Source organism: Dama dama, chromosome 25 (assembly GCF_033118175.1).
Source record: "Dama dama isolate Ldn47 chromosome 25, ASM3311817v1, whole genome shotgun sequence".
Lineage (NCBI taxonomy): Eukaryota > Metazoa > Chordata > Mammalia > Artiodactyla > Cervidae > Dama > Dama dama.
Genome location: NC_083705.1, coordinates 31,188,300 through 31,205,289, shown reverse-complemented (window position 1 = coordinate 31,205,289; position 16,990 = coordinate 31,188,300). Strand labels below are relative to the sequence as shown.

At 40.7% G+C, this 16,990-nt stretch overlaps 1 protein-coding gene across 1 annotated transcript in view; it reads left to right on the top strand.

Annotated features, from left to right (window-relative positions):
- The window catches only part of IL31RA (interleukin 31 receptor A), a 54,717-nt gene that overhangs the window by 22,933 nt on the left and 14,794 nt on the right, over window positions 1-16,990 (top strand). Inside the window, exons 7-9 of the mRNA XM_061129454.1 lie at window positions 2,999-3,164; window positions 10,132-10,211; window positions 13,612-13,828. Of these exons, the coding sequence (XP_060985437.1) occupies window positions 2,999-3,164; window positions 10,132-10,211; window positions 13,612-13,828 (463 nt within the window). The remainder of the gene's footprint in view (window positions 1-2,998; window positions 3,165-10,131; window positions 10,212-13,611; window positions 13,829-16,990) is intronic.

Below are 16,990 nucleotides of genomic sequence, written 5' to 3'. Positions count from 1 at the left end.
CTTCACTATCTCCCAGAGTTTGCTCAAACTCATGTCCATTGAGTCGGTGATGCCATCCAACCATCTCATCCCCTGTCACCCCTTCTCCTCCTGTCCTCAGTCTTTCCCAGCATCAGGATTTTTTCCAATGAATAGGCTTTTCACATCAGATGGCCAAAGTACTGGAGCTTCAGCTTCAGTATCAGTCCTTCCAATGAATATTCAGGGTTGATTTTCTTTCAGATTGACTGCTTTGATCTCCTTGCTGTCCAATGAACTCTCAAGAGTCTTCTCCAGCACCACAGTTCGAAAGCATCAATTCTTTGGTGCTCAGCCTTCTTTATGGTCCAATTCTCACATCCATATGTGACTACTGGGAAAACATAAGCAAGAATACTAGTGTGGTTTACTAATTCCTTCTCCAGGAGATCTTCCCAACCCAGGGATTGAAACTATGTCTCTTCCATTGGAAGGTTGATTCTTTACCACTGAGCCACCTGGGAAACCCCTCCTATAAATAAGATATCACTATTCTTATTGTTGTTGTTGTTGTTTAGTCAGTAAGTTGTGTCCGACTCTTTGTGACCCCATGGACTGTAGACCACCAGGCTCCTCCTCCTTGGGATTTCCCAGGCAAGAATACTGGAATGAGTTGCTCTTTCCTTCTTCTGGGGATCTTCCTGACACAGGAATCAAACCCACATCTCCTGCATTTACAGGTGAATTCTTTACCACTGAGCCACCAGGGAAGCCCCATTGTTATTACAGATTAGTAAATTGCAATGCATTGGAGAAGGAAATGGCAACCCACTCCAGTATTCTTACCTGGAGAATCCCAGGGATGGGGGAGCCTGGTGGGCTGCCGTCTATGGGGTCGCACAGAGTCGGACACGACTGAAGTGACTTAGCAGTAGCAGTAGCAAATTGCATGTAGAGCACTTCGGTCATCTGTCCAAGATTTGTAAGTTACAGAGTTGAGCTCAGGTTTTGTGACGCCAAGTTCAGTCATTCATTTGACCATACTTTAGCCTCCAAACCACCTTCCCATGGCCGTAGTGTAAAGGGTTTTTACTTTTATAAAAGGGAACCATGTAAACACTTTACCAAAGGATTTCAAGACTGTTTTAAGAATTTGATTTAGGCTCTGCTCCAAAATTTCTGACTCATCTCTTAAGATATAAACACTTGGGATAAGCTAGGAGTTGGCACAAAATATAGGTTGCTAGAAACAAAACTGATGGTTAATTAGTGTTTTGGTAGGAGTCCAATGCTTGTTCTGAGTTCGGGGATTTTTAGATTTAAGCCTGTATATGGAGGATCAATTGATCTTGGATCCAGTGAGGACCAAAGCCATATAGCCTGGAAAAAAGCCACAGTAAAGAAGCCTTAGAGGAGCACTCTTTGGAACTTTAACTGCATTTTTTACTGCCCTGAGGCTGGGTCTGGGAAGAACAGGTTTGCACAGGTACAGTAAAGAGAGCTTTCTGATTGTGAGGAGACCCAACAAGAGACCAAGCATATGCTGAGGGTACTAGCAAAACAGGTGGGAAATTTTGAGAAATTAAAAATAAAAGAAGAATATTATGTATTTTAAAAAGCATGAAAAGTAAAATAGAATGTCATTAGACTTCCTTACATGTGTTTTATGGATTAATACTGTTTTTATTTTGATTTACGATTTACTCATGGAGAGTACCATGTGGTTGACCTTCTCTCAAAGGTCTTAATCTGGTTTTAACTGAGCCCCATAACTGAGGTTGGCTGGGGAGGCTACTTCCCCAGAGATGATGAATTGTCCCAAGATATGTTCCCAACAGCCCTGTTCTACCACTGCAACGTCTCCAGGGGCTTTTGCAGGAAGGTGCTCAGGGAACCTGGGGCTCAGCAGCAAAATTGCCCTCAGGCCTGGATGCTGCTTCCTTGCTCTGATGCCATCTCACTAGACTGGGAGTTCAGAACCGTCCATCTGCAACTGGGATGCTCAGCTGTTAGCCACATAGACACATCCTCATTTTGCCCCAATTTCCTTTAGGCCCAGCACCTATAATTGTGTGCCTATTTTCACAGTTGTTGTTGTACACATAAGTGATATAAGGACTTCCTATTCTTGCCAGATTCTATGGGCTAGTGTGCATCCTCACAAAGTAGTCATGTCTGTAAGTACAGTTTATTTTCATTAATAAGCTCAATATAAATTTATATAAACCTACAGCTAAAAGTTCATGTTGCAGCAACAATGATCATGCTCAGTAAGACATAGCTGAATTTCTATTTTCTTGTGGAGAGTTAAGTCCAGAGGGACTTTATAGAAAGCAACACACTCATTTACTAACAAGGAAACAGGTCTAGAAAAGGGAGGTGGTTTATTTGCCTCTCCCTGTTCTGCACATTGAGAGAGTGTCAAAATGAATTTATGTATCTAGGATACTGAGATCTTTAGCAACTTGACTGATCACCCAAAGACCAATCATTTGAAATGGGAAGTTTGAATAAAAGGAAAGAGTCTGGGCGTGAGGGAATCTGTGCTCTGATCCTAGTTCTGCTGATTATAAATGCTGAGGTAGTCCATAATCACTTAACTTGTCTGGGTTTTGTTCATGACATGAGTTTGAACTTAATGCTGTCAAGGTATCTTTTACATACTGTTCCTTGAGATCTTATCTCTAGGTATTGTTGTCATCTCCAGAAATTAAACTGAGGCCTGTATTGGGTGCCAGGACTCCATCCACCCTGCATCTTCCAGGACAGCAAGATTCACTCACATCCAGCCCAGAGGCAGGAATATCTATCTCACAAGCTTAGAAACAAGAAAGGGGATGGGTGGTGGTTCTTGGGGTAACACCTCTATTTGATGCCAACAGTCTCCAAGCATGTGTAGAAGTTTATTTATGAAAATTAAAAAATTTGAAATATAATGCTACTAATTCAGAAAGGTAAGAGAGGGTTGGGGAGTAAAGAAGAAACATGGAAAGATAACATGTGGTCTCCCATCCAGCTTAAGGCTGTCTTTGTCTTTTAGATGGAAGTCAACTTCACCAAGAGCTGTGTGAATGAAGAAGCAGCATATAACCTCACAGGGCTGCAGGCTTTTACAGAGTACGTTGTGGCTCTGCAATGTGTGGCTAACAAGTCAAAGTTCTGGAGTGGCTGGAGTCAAGAAAAAATGGGAATAACTATGGAAGAAGGCAAGTTGGTCCCTTGTGGTTTCTTTTTTGCCTGCTCTGGTTTAGGGCCAACTGAACTGAGCCCTTGTGGATTTTGTCAAGTATTTTGCCATACTTGGGAATCATGGAATCCTACAATCCCAGAGCCAGAGAGTCTGTACAGTGCCCCTCCACAGGGCATGCATGGCACATGCCTGAGCCTACAGGATAAGCTGGCCTTCCCCTGATGATGTTAGTGACATTAGCAGCTTTCTGCCTTGAAGGCAAAGGACCATATCTTGAATACTTGTATAAAGTTCTTATACTATGCTTGAAGTAGTATAATATTATTTAAAGATGTCCTATGATAAATTAAAGATTGATGTTGCAAACCCTGAGCTACTGCTAAAAAATAAAGGTGTAACTAATGAGAAAAAAGGTCACATCTTTAATTATAGTGAAGGAAGGAAAGAGAAGAGGATTGCACCTTGATTGAATGGTTACCATGAGTCAGGAATGGTAATTAAGAACACTATGGGGTTGGCCAAGATGTTCATTTGAGTTTTTCTATAACATCTTACAGAAAAACTGGAACGAACTTTTTGGCCAACCTAATCTATGGGCTTGATATAAAATCCAGCCTGGCTGTGGAGTAACTTTGGGCAAGATACCCACCCTCTAAGATTCAGTCTCCTTACTAATTTTTCCCCTTTTCCATAATGAACTATAATTTATAAAATTGAGTTAATAGTAGTATCTACTTTTTAGTATTATTTTAAAGATTAAATGAAATAATTGTTTAGCCCATAATCAACATTCAGTAATTGACAGATTTCCTATTAATGTTATTAATTCTCCAAAGAGCCCTATAAAATATGTAGAATCACCTCCATTTGCAAGTGAGATAGCTGAGATGTTAATTTGTTCAGGGTCACTCAGCATGTTACCATGCTCTATAAATCAAGAGCCTTGCCCAGAGCCTGACCCCAGTAGACGTTCAATGAGTGTTTGATGAATGTGTTCGTTTCCTGTGGTCACTGTAACAAATTGTGGGTGTGTGTGTGTGCTCAGTTGCTCAGTCATATCTGACTCTTTTTGACCCCATGGACTATAGCGTGACAGACTCCTCTGTCCATGTAATTTTCCAGGTGAGAATACTGGAGCAGGCTACCATTTCCTATTCCAGGGGATCTTCCCAACCCAGAGACCGAACTCCCCTCTCGTGTCGCCTGCATTGGCAGGTGGAGTCTTTGCCACTGTGCCACCTGGGAAGCCCGCAACTATTTTTTCTTTTCTAGTTCTAGAATTCAAAGGTCCAAAATCAGTTTCATTGGACTAAAGTCAAAGTGTTGGCACAGCTGGAGATTTTTAAGGGAGAATATATTTTCTTGCCTTTTCTATCTTCTAGTAGCTGTCTGTATTCCTTGGTTTGTGGCCCCTTCCTATGAACAAAGCATATTACTCCAGTCTCTGCTTCTGTCATCACATTACCTTTTTCTCCTCTTCTGTGTCAAATCTGTCTGCTTCCTTCTTGTAATGACCATTGTGATAATATTCAGGGCCCACTGGGATAATCCAAGATAATCTCCCCATCTCAAGATCCTAACCCAATCACATGTACAAAGTCCCTTTGGCCATAAACGGTAACGTTTATAGGTGATAAGAGATTTGTACTTAGATTTTGGGGCTTCATTTTTCAACCTAATACAATGAATGAATGACTAATTAAATGAATACTTATCAAAGGCCACACATCTTCTGAAATATGTAAGAGAAACAGAAAATTGCTGATCATTCTAACCTTCTGAGGCTTTAACTTTGTTTATGAGACATGTAAGTTTTAGACCATGAATTTCCCCTCACCCCACCCCGGGCATGATTTCAGGCCCTTTTTAATCAATCTTACAACAAGTCCCTCACTGATCTTACACAACATGTAGGGTTAGCTCCTATGCTCCCTGGTCTATATGGCAAAAGTGTATTCCCCTGGATCCTGGTTGAGTTTCCCATGAGACCCAAGTTAGTGTTAACAGATATTTGCCATGTTTGCCCATATAATCATATGTCTGGGAATAATCAGGTGCCTTCTGAATTTTGTATCTCCCACTGGAGATGTTCATGCTTAGTCTGGACTACTCATTGGTGGATGTAGTTACAACAAAGATTCATGTGACACACATAAAGGATTGGGTTGGATGGCCTCTGAAGTCCCTTCTTACTCTAAGATTCTATTCATCTATGGCATTCAGGTATCCAGGCATCCAGGCTTCCATGCTCAACTGTAAGAATACGGAAAAAGTAACACAAAATTTCTAATCCCTATGTGTTTATATGCTTAGAACAATGCCTTACAAATGGTAAGTGCTATATAAATTTTAAATAAATAAAAATACATGCATGATTCAAACAAAACTAGTCAAGTTGTGGACCTAATGTGAATTTTTGATTAAAATTATATGCAATATTTGGGAACACTCTATAGACATCATCTTAAATAATCCTCAGACGGTAAAGCATCTGCCTACAATGCGGGAGACCTGGGTTTGATCCCTGGGTCGGGAAGATCCCCTGGAGAAGGAAATGACAACCCACTCCAGTACTCTTGCCTGGAAAATCCCATGGACAGAGGAGCCTGGTAGGCTACAGTCCATGGGGTTGCAAAGATTCGGACACTACTGAGCAACTTCACTTTCACTTTCAAAACAGATATACTAGTTTACAAATACCAAACAGCACTTAAATTATACAATATAAAATGACCCAATGGTTATAATCTGTTGGAGTGCTCAGTTATTGCTGTCTGTGGCTTGACTGACCCCTATCTTTTAAAATATTAGAACGAAATGCAAGCAATATCCTTGTGCAAGTTGTCCTCTCCCTCTGCTATACGTTTCAGCAGGCAATCTGGGAGAGTGAGTTCTACCCTGGGTTTGATCTTGTTTTGTACAATTCTCCTCCCTGTAGCTGTCATTCTTCTTAGAGACTAACACTGTTATGGTTCACTGTCTTAAGTTCATCACAGTCCAACCACTTGCTAACGTCAATTTCATACACTTGTTTCACCACTAGAAATGAGATTTACCATTTCAACTGATTTATTATTTCAGCTTGCTTGGCTAAGATTGACTACCAAAACATTAGATGCTAGTGTCCTCTGTGCCCTGTGCTATTTAAATAAAATGAACATCTGTCAACATTGCCACTGGACAATTTTTGCTTTTCTTAATTTTTTCAGAATCCCAGAAGAAACTAATGAAAATGTACCCACCCCTGGCAAATCCTAATTTATCCTCTTCTAATTCATAAAGTGTTTCCCTGTTTCACAATGAAATGCCACTGTTTTATACACACCACCTCAAACCTTTTCTAATGTGAAATTTTCTGTTTTGAGTTGAATATGAAGTACTCTTCCCTTTTGCATTTCAATATATTGATTATTAGGATTATTTACTCACATTTAAGCATATAAATATATACTACATGAAACACGCATACTACATGAAACAGCCGATTCATTAGAAAAGACCCTGATACTGGGGAAGATTTAAGGCAAAAGGAGAAGAGGGCAGCAGGGGATGAGATGGCTGGATCACATCACCAACTCAATGGACATGACCTTGGGCACACCTCGGGAGACAGTGAGGGACAGGGAGGTGTGGAGTGCTGCAATCCTTTGGATCGCAAAGAGTCGGGCATGACTTAGTGATTGAACAGTAACAGGAAACATATAATAATATTTAATTCCTGGTGCCATTACTTAAGAGTTATATTGGGCAATTTTCTCACTTCTTAGCACCTCAGAAGAGGAAATAGTAATATTGATGTACCTAATTATAGGTCTGCGGAGGTTAGAGGAGATGATTCAGGTAAAATGCTTAGTATGTGACACTTGCTAAAAGTGAGCGATTCTTAGTGTTAGTCTTCAGCAGAGGCAGCAGAATGTGTCTAAAGTGTTGATTGGTGGTGACTGTGAGTACTTCCAGATTGTAACTGGAACAACAGAGCGGCAAATTCTTACTACATCTGTCCAAACAGTTGATGCCTTGGAATATGTAAACTCCAATATGTAATTCGAGAAGGAAATGGCAACCCACTCCAATATTCCTTGCTTGGAGAATCCCATGGACAAAGGAACCTGGAGGGCTACAGTCCACGGGGTCACAAGAGTTGGACATGACTTAGCGACTAAACCACCACCACCAATATGTAAATATTTTGGCAAATTTGTGAAAGCTTAGTATTATTCTTTCACAAATACAGAATTATTGCTTTTCCCCATTTGGTTAAGCTGGATTAATAATTTATTCATTATCAATTTATGATCTTGGAAAATTGACTGTAATAATTGTAGAAGAGGGTTTTTTAGATGGCTCAAGTGGTAAAGAATCCACCTGTGAATGCAGGAGATGCAGTTTCAATCCCTAGGTTGGGAAGATCTCCTGCAGGAGGAAATGGAAACCCACTCCAGTATTCTCGCATGAAAAATTCCATAGACAGAAGAGCCTGATGGGCTAAAGTCCATGGGGTTGCAAAGAGTTGAACACAATTGAGCATACACACATAATTGTAGAAGATTTAAATGCTAGCCATTTGTTTCACTAAAAGTCACGTCTGTAGGAAGTCTACATCAGAAAGACTGTTTCTCTTTGGAACACATCTGCAGGAAATAGTGACCACAGTGAAAGAAGAAAATACCTGATTAAATTCATTCATCAGCACCGTTTACTATCTACTAGAACTAAGTGGCTGCCTATGGGGTAAATCTAAGTAGAATTTTACTCTTTCTAATCAATGACTGGAATGATTGGTTATTTAATAATCAGTTTATTTTTGTTTCTGTCTATGCTTCAGATGAGTATTTGGAACTGGCTTGTAATGAAAACTTTGCCTTTAGTCTTTTTCTTTCTTATTCTCAATATTATTATCCCAGAGTCTGACTTCCATGTAACTGGAACAGAGAGACTCTGCAAGTAAGAGATGGATTGAGAGTCTTTCCAGTTCCGTGGGTCACCTATGAAGGTCTCATGACTTTGTATCTTTGTGCTGAGAAGACTGTCTTCTGGGAGGAACACTGTCTTTGCTTACATATCAGGCTGTAACCTGATGACAGGCTGAAACCTGTTACTCTCTGTCTGAGTAAGTTGAGTCCTGACTGTCCAGTCTCTTGATTCGGTAAGGACCTTTGGGAAAACTCCTGGCAGAGCTTGTAAAACAACATTTCAATGGAATGAAGATTGAGTCATATATAAAGTTTAAATGTTCTACTTTCCTTATATGGAACTTACATGGAATTATAATAGGTCTCATCGGGACACTTGGAATCTAGCAGTTAGACTGTGTTAACCACACTTTGACTTCTGCAAGCATAGTTGTAGAAATGTCACCCTTCATTGATGACAAGACAGGTCATTGATTTAATTGCCCTTTAGTGCACTTTTCTACATTATGAAGTTGTCTTTAATTAGGGTTCAGTATGTAATTTCACATTAAACACTCAATTACCTGAATTAAAAACAAAAAAAATCCTTAAAAATAGTCTCTCAGTACTAAAGTAGTTTAGATCTTGGCCTGAGTGGCAGACCCCATTTTTTGCAGACTGAATTACATTCTTTTCATCCATGTGAATTCCTCAAGAAAAGATTTAGTGTTCATAAACTGCAGCTTCAGTTAGAGACATTTCCTCAATTACAGGCCAATAGCCTTCTGAACAGTTCTTTAGAACCCTGCTTTCCTCTCTTGACTAAAGTGTATGTGTCATTCTTTAGTCAGTAGCTCAGCATTTTGAAATTTCAGGTGCATGTCAGAAGGTTCAACTATAAATTACCAGTGGCCCACTTTGTGCCAAAACTCCTTGAGACAAGATATTTGGGAGATACAGTCTAGAGGTCAAGTGTAATAGAAATTCCTCTCTCTCTCTCTTTTTTTTTTTAAGTTTTATCCCTGAATAGTTAGATCATCAGAAGCTAACACACTTGAACTATGCTGTCTTCAGGTATGTTGTTTTTCACGGGAGAAATGCATGAACCTAGCTTTCACATTATGACCTTGTATTTCATAGACGACAACCATGAGAAGTGTGCACCTGCCATATTTATGTACTTTTGTTCAACTGTGATTGCAGACATCAGCTTTTAGGTTATCTTTCGTCTTTTTTGACTGGATCTACAAGATAATTCCATTTATGAATTTAATGCCCATAGCCTGAAAAAACTTGCCTCTTCACAATGATTTCTATGTGTTCTTTTTATCAACCCATAAGGAATACACAACTAAATTTTATTCTTTTTCACTCTTCCTGCCTGGAAGATCAGCATTAAATTTAGACCTCAGAGAGGGGCTTAGGAAAGATTATTTCTCTGCTTCTTTCTTCTTTGATTCTTTGTGGTGCTTTATAACATTGTAAGTGTGTGGTTTCATCTCTTTGAGGAGTATATATGGCATAAATTATATATAAAATCTCCTTAGCAGTTATCTATATTATTCCTAGCTTTCATGTATGTGAATGATAGAGGACATGAGATGTCATATTCCAATCCAGATTTGAATGATAAATTATATTACAGTGGGATCTATTGTAGTTTTATTTTAGCTTACCTTAAGTCATCAGATCCAAGAGCAGTTTTATTTTTTTATTTTATTTTTATTTTTGCCCTACATGATTCTGGTTTTATTTTTTTCACAAAATACAAAGCTTTTCACAACATTATAGTAGTGTTCTAATGCAAGAAAATCCCAACATTTTCATTGCAGGGGAAGAGTGATTTATGTATAGGATATTAATTTTATAGATCCTTTGTTATTTTTGACTTTTGGTTGATTCTAGTCCTTCAACCACAGGATGAAGACGTCATTGCAATGAAGTCTTCCACTCTCCACCTTACTCCTGCTGACCCCCTCGAGCAAATCCTCCCCAACTTCATTTTCTAAACAGACAGCCTCACTAATTTCACCATCTCCTGCTACAACTCCCTTCTGTCTCTGCTGAACACCTCACTCTTATTCTTTACAGCTCCACATGGCCTGGATCTATGGAGAGTCCTGAGATCAGACAAAGTGGATGGAAAAAGGACAGTGCAGTTGTTGTGGAAGGTGACCTCTCTCTGGGTTATTTATTTACAATTCTGTGTAAAAGCCTTGGTCTCTTATACCTCTAAGAACTGTGATTATGGACATTTTACCTCCTTAATTTCCTTCCCTAGAGGCTTTGATGCCCCAAATCTCACAATGGTTTCCTACCTCAGAAAAGCCCTGTATGTCATTTTGTAGAAGTCCTGAATGGGCAATGTAGACCTTGAGCCTTCTTCTTTGATCTGAAATGTTAACACTTGGAAATGTTAACACCTGGGACAGGTACAAAGTGTGAGTGCAAGTGTAAGTGCAGGAGGCTCCTTGACCTTCTGGAGAGAACTGTCGCTGGCTGGCCTTCACTCCAAGGCAATGTAAAATTATATAGTCCCCACCCGCACACTGGAGAAGAGCACTGCCTTGGGGGTGAGCTTACTTGTGTGTCCTGAGGTCATTGCACAAGTGCCCCCCAGAGCACTGGGGTAGTGGGGTGCAAGGATAGAACAAGGGCCAAATGGTCTTTGTAGGATGGAGGCCTTGGAATGAGGAACAAAGGAAGATCCAGGTGGTTAATATAGAGGACATGAGAGAGGGGATGAGAGATGACGGTAGGAAAAAGGACAGAAAAGGAGGGGAAGAGGGAATCAGTAGGAAAGGAAAGGGCAAACAGAGGGGGAAAAACCAGCCAGAAAGCAGGAGAGAGGAGTTGGGGGGAAGAAGAGAGGGAGGAGAGCAGTGAGATGCCCCAATTCTTTGGTGTGTCTCCAAATTCCTCAGGAAATACTCATTGGGTTATCTCATACTTGCTCAAGTCTGGGCAGGTTTCAAATGCTCTTGAAAATGGAGAAATCACCCTGCTTTTTCCAAATGACATGCCAATCCCAGTTACTTCAGGGTTGGAGCATCCTTCTACCTTTCTCCTCTCCCCACCCCGAGGACAGAAGGACACCCTCAGTGGCAGCAGGCAAGGGAGAACACAGCCAGTGAGTGGTGTTGGGAAATCTTCAAGAATTGATCCCAGATGTTGTGAGTTCTTTCTCAGTCATCAAGTGTGGAAAGGAATTACTCTGTCAACATATTTCTGAGAAGGAAAGTAAACAAGGGCACATCCTGTGTGTGGCCAGACCCACATAGATCAAGTAGGCCGACCTATGAAGTAGGTGAGATGGACTTGAATGGCCTTTTTCTTCTCCCCCTCACCTGGGGACTGGTCTTCCTTTTGCTTCAGTAGAGTTTTCTAAGAATTAGGGCTGCTTAAAAAAGAATGAACTAAAATCAGATCATGGTGATGATTGCACAACTCTTGACTATACTACAAGCCAGTGAGTTGCACATTCCAAAAAAGTGAATTTTCTGGTATGTGAATTATATCTCAATAAAACTATTATTTTATTATAAAAAAAGAATGAGTTATCATGAAAGATAAATGCCTCCCAGTCATTAGGAAGATTTTTAGCTGACTTTTTATGTCATGAGAGGTGTAAAGGAAATTCTCAACCCAAAAAGGCAGTGGGACAAAGTGACTTCTGAAGTCCTTCTGACCTTATGTTCAGTCATTCCGCTCATCTCTCTGTGTTATCAGTAACAGAAAGAGAAAAACAGGAAAGCCCTTTAATTCCTGAGAAATACTCAGCATGCTGCTCTCTAGCAAAACATATGATTAATAGGCTCAGGTTCAAGGCTGAATAAAAGGTTGGCCTGGAGACCCTGGGGTCACCTTCATTTCTCACCAAGGATTTGGTCTGGTAGGGTAACCTTGAATGTTCTAGTCCTCTTAGCTGGAATGTCTGGTTGCGGAAGCTAGCTCTCTCCTTGGAGAGGGTGGTATGGAGATAAAAGGACAGGGCACTCTCCAACCCCTGAAGGTTTCCGTGAAAGAAATGACTCAGGGCCAGAACAGACTTGGGATTGGCTCAGAGGAAATGCCTCAACTTTTAAGTTTATGCTTCTCTGTCCATTACCAATATCCACTGGATCATAGAAAAAGCAGAAGAATTCCAGAAAAATATCTGTATCTGCTTCATAGACTACACTAAAGCCTTTGACTGTGTGGATAACAACAAATGATGGAAAATTCTTCAAGAGATGGGAATATTAGACCACCTTACCTGCCTCCTGAGAAACCTTTATGAAGGTCAAGAAGCAACAGTTAGAATTGGACATGGAACAACAGACTGGTTCCAAATTGGGAAAGGAGTATGTTAAGGCTGTATATTGCCACCCTGCTTATTTAACTTATATGCAGAGCACAGCATGTGAAATGACAGGCTGGATGAAGCACAAGTTGGAATCAAGATTGCCAGGAGAAACATCAATAAACTCAGATATGCATATGACAACACCCTTATGGCAGAAAGTGAAGAGGAAATAAAGAGCCTCTTGATGAAAGTGAAAGAAGAGAGTGAAAAAGTTGGCTTAAAACTCAACATTCAGAAAACTAAGATCATAGTATCTGGTCCCATCACTTCATGGCAAATAGATGGGGAAACAATGGAAACAGTGAGAGACTTTATTTTCTTGGGCTCCAAAGAGCCCACTGTGGATGGTAACTGCAGCCATGAAATTAAAAGATGCTTGCTCCTTGGAAGAAATGCTATGACAAACCTAGACAGTGTATTAAAAAGCAGACACATTACCTTGCCTACAAATGTCCATGTAGTCAAAGCTATGTTTTTTCCATTAGTTGTGTATGGATGTGAGAGCTGGACAATAAAAAAAGCTGAGCACCGAAAAATTTATGCCTTCGAACTATGGTGCTGGAGAAGACTCTTGAGAGTCCCTTGGACAGCAAGGAGATCAAACTAGTAAATCCTAAAGAAAATCAACCCTGAATATTCTGAAGCTGAAGCTCCAATACTTTGGCCACCTGATGCGAAGAGCTGACTCACTGGATAAGACCCTGATGCTGGGAAAGATTGAAGGCAGGAAGAGAAGTGGGTAACAGAGGACAAGGTGGTTGAATGGCATCATCGACTCAATGAATTTGAGTTTGAGCAAACTCCGGGAAAAAGTGGAGGACAGGGAAGCCTGGTGTGTTGCAGTCCATGAAGTCGCAAAGAGTCAGACATGACTGAGCAAGTGAGCAACAACCTCTCCCATTTAAGACAGAGAGAAAGATGCTGCCTAAAGGAATAAGGAGTGGTTTGCTTGCATTGGTTTGGGCATCATGTTAGTTTAGCTTTGTGGAATTAGATTTATGTCAAGGGTTGATACCAAGAGACCATTTAGAAATCCCCTCTCCTGGCATTTGGAGGGTTAACATGGCACAGTGTATGTTACTCATCCAAGAGGGACCATCATATGACTATAGTTTAACACCTAATAGTTAATATTACCTCCCATCCCTGATTCCCACCATTTATTACTGTCTCAATGACTTTCTTTCTTTGCTGTTAGCAGTAAATTTTGTTTCCTTTGTGTTCAGAAGGCAAAAGGAACCCCAGTCCTGGAGAAAGTACTTGGTTACAACATATGGTATTTTCCAGAAAACAATACTAACCTCACAGAGACAATGAACACTACTGACCAGCAGCCTGAACTGTACCTGGGAAACCAGACCTACTGGGTACATGTGATTTCTTATAATTCTCTTGGGAAATCTCCAGAGGCCACCTTGAGGATTCCAGCTATTGATGAAAAGTGTAAGTATGACATAAACTTCCTAGTTAGATGCCTTACCCCTCTGATTTGCCAAGGAGTTGTCCTTATCATGAGTTTGAGTAAACTCCGGGAGTTTGTGATGGACCGGGAGGCTTGGCGTGCTGCGATTCATGGGGTCACAAAGAGTCGGACACGACTGAGCGACTGAACTGACTGACTGACTGACTCTCCCTATCCTCTCAATGGTTGCTGTTTTTTTTAGCATCAAAATGAAAATGAAGTAAGGACATTTTAGGTTATGGTGAGGTGATCATAATCTTCAATTAATTAATGAGCTTCTTGAAATAATGTTCTTTTGGAATAAATCCTGTGTTGAAAATCAGAGATTTCGTAAATCATAGGATACACAGTCATGAGCCTAGAAGTTCTATGTGCAGCAAGTATTTGTTTTATTCTGAGTGAATATAAGCTGGATTGAGCATTATAAAACTGTCAGATCTGCCATGTTTATCCTCAGTGGCTAAAAGATGTCTTTCGAAATCATCCCATCACAGTTCTGACCACATCCCAGTCTTGATTTGTTCACTCTCCTGTTTTCTTCCTTTTCTCCCTTCTATTTGATTATCTAGTTAAGGATAGTTCTAATGTTAATTGTTGTTGTTGTTCAATTGCTAAGTAGTGTCTGACTCTTTGCAACCCCATGGACTGCCCCATGCCATAGGCTTCCCTGTCCTTCACTGTCTCCCTGGAGTTTGTTTGGATTCTTGTTCATTGAGTTGGTGATGCTATCTAACCGTCTCATCCTCTGCCACCCTCTTCTTTTGCCTTCAATCTTTCCCAGCACAAGGGTCTTTTCTAATGAGTTGGCTCTAATGCTTATTCTTGCCAATAATTGCTCATTACACCTTTAATTAAGTAATTTTAAAAACATTACTACTCTCATGCAAACTTATATCCTGTTTTGGAATAAAATAGCTTCTTTGAGTCTTACTCAAGGAATTGCAGGCAATCTATTTCTTCTTCCTGGCTTTATTTTCTCTCTAGATCTTGTTGCTGTTGTTCAGTTGATAAGTTATGTCTGACTCTTTTGCGACCCCATGGGCTGTAGCCCACCAAGTTCCTGTATCCATGGGATTTCCCAGGCAAGAATCCTGGGATGAGTTGCCATTTCCTTCTCCAGGGGATCTTCCTGACCCAGGGATCTGACCCTTGTCTCCTGCGTCTCCTGCAACAATGTGTAGCAATGGCAGTGTTGAGCAGTTGCAACAGATGCCTGCAAAACCTAAAATGTTTCCTATTTGACCCTTTACAGACCTCTTTGCAGTTCCCAGTCCAAGACATTTAAGAATGTGATGTTTTACAGAATTTTGTTTACTAGAGTCACCTGGAGAATAGTTATAATAATAATTGTAAGTTTAACAGTCATTAAGTATAATTATCCAATATTGTCCATTAGGATATGTCAGACATTGTGCTAAAATGATATGATTCAATCTAATTTTAGCCTCACATGACCCATGGGATAGGTGCTATCAGGTTTACTTTTTAGCTGATGAAACTGTGATTCAGGAAAGCTTAGTAATTTGCCCAAAGATCTCTCAGGTGGACTTTAAGCACAGGTCTACATGATTCCAAACTCGTCCAATATATTTTATCCAGAACCCTGGACTTAGTAAAGTAACTTAGAAATCTGATCACAGCTGCTGTGTGACACTGAATGATTATTTTCCTCTGTGGACCTCTGTTTTCCTATCTTTCAAATAAAGAATTGGAACAAAAAAAAAAAAAGAAAAGAATTGGAACAGAAACACCTTCAGGTTCCTTTTGGCCCCAAGACAAGAAGCTCTGCTTCTAGGAGACCTTAGCCAGCAGACAGCTGTGGAGTGGTCTGAGGCAGGACATGGCAAAACATGGCCAATTGTCCGAGGAGGAGGTTGGTACTGAGTTGAGGTAGGGTTCAGGTTGGGCTAGGATGGTGGGCAAAGACGAAGCACTGCTAGCATCTGAGAATGGTATTTGATGGGCCTGGAGTGACTGACTTCATGCAAATCATAAGAAATTAATGGCATGTGCAGTCTAAGTGCCTTTCCTCTTTTCTCAAGAGGGATCTATTTCCTACCACATCTGGGGGTGTATTGTGTTTGGAGAAGTTGCTCAAAAAGTGATTGTTGAGTGATGGAGACAATTAGTCAACATTCAGTAGAACAATGACTTGGAAACTTCTTTCAACAACCCTTAATGCTGCCCAGGCCCTTTCGTCTTGCTAGGCTGACTCATGGCTTGATTCCACACCCTCTGTGGTCCAGAATCTGTGCTTATTTCTTAACTCTTTAGACCTGACTTCTGCTCCTCAGAGTTCCAATGCTGCTAAAGAGAAAGAGTGTGGGATTAGCAACCAACAGTCACTTCCATCTTCAAGTTGGGATGTTCGTGCAAGTGGTTTATTAATCAGAAAAGGAAGGAAGGCCAGGGAAGAGGAGGAAGAGAAGGCTGAGCCAAAGATGTTGATTGATTTTCCCAGATCTTCCCAACAAAGCACCATAGACTCGGTGACTTCAAACAACAGAAACTCAACTGCCTCATTGTTCTGCAGGATAGAAGTCTGAAAATGAGGCTCTGGCAAGACCGTGCTCCCTTAAAAACTTGTAAGGGAGGATTCTTTTTATTCCAGCTTCTGGAAGCCCCAGGCTTTCCTTGGCTTGTAGCAGTCTAATTCTAATCCGACTCATTCCTCACATGACCAGCTTCCTGTGTGTATCTTTCTTTGCATTCAAATTCCACTTTTAAGGAGACCAGTTGTATTGGGCTAAGGACTCTCATCTTATTTTAGCTTCTTACACCTGCTTTCCAAATAAGGTTACATTCTGCAATACCAAGAATGTCTTCTGTGGGCACACAATTCAACCCAGAATGGTTCGATCTGAGTTGACAGTCCTGGGGAGGGTGGTTCCAGCCTGACCCTGCACAGGAACTCTGAAGTTTGTTACAGCTCAAAGTTATCCTAAGCAGGTGACATAAAGACAGCAAAAAGGCATCAGAGGGGATTGGTTGGCAGTTTAGTCTCTAAGTTGTGTCCGACTCTTGTGACCCCATGGACCATAGCCTGCAGGCTCCTCTGCCCATGGGATTCTCCAGGCAAGAATACTGGAGTGGGTTGCCATTTCCTTTTCCAGGGGATCTTCCCAACCCAGGAATCAAACCTG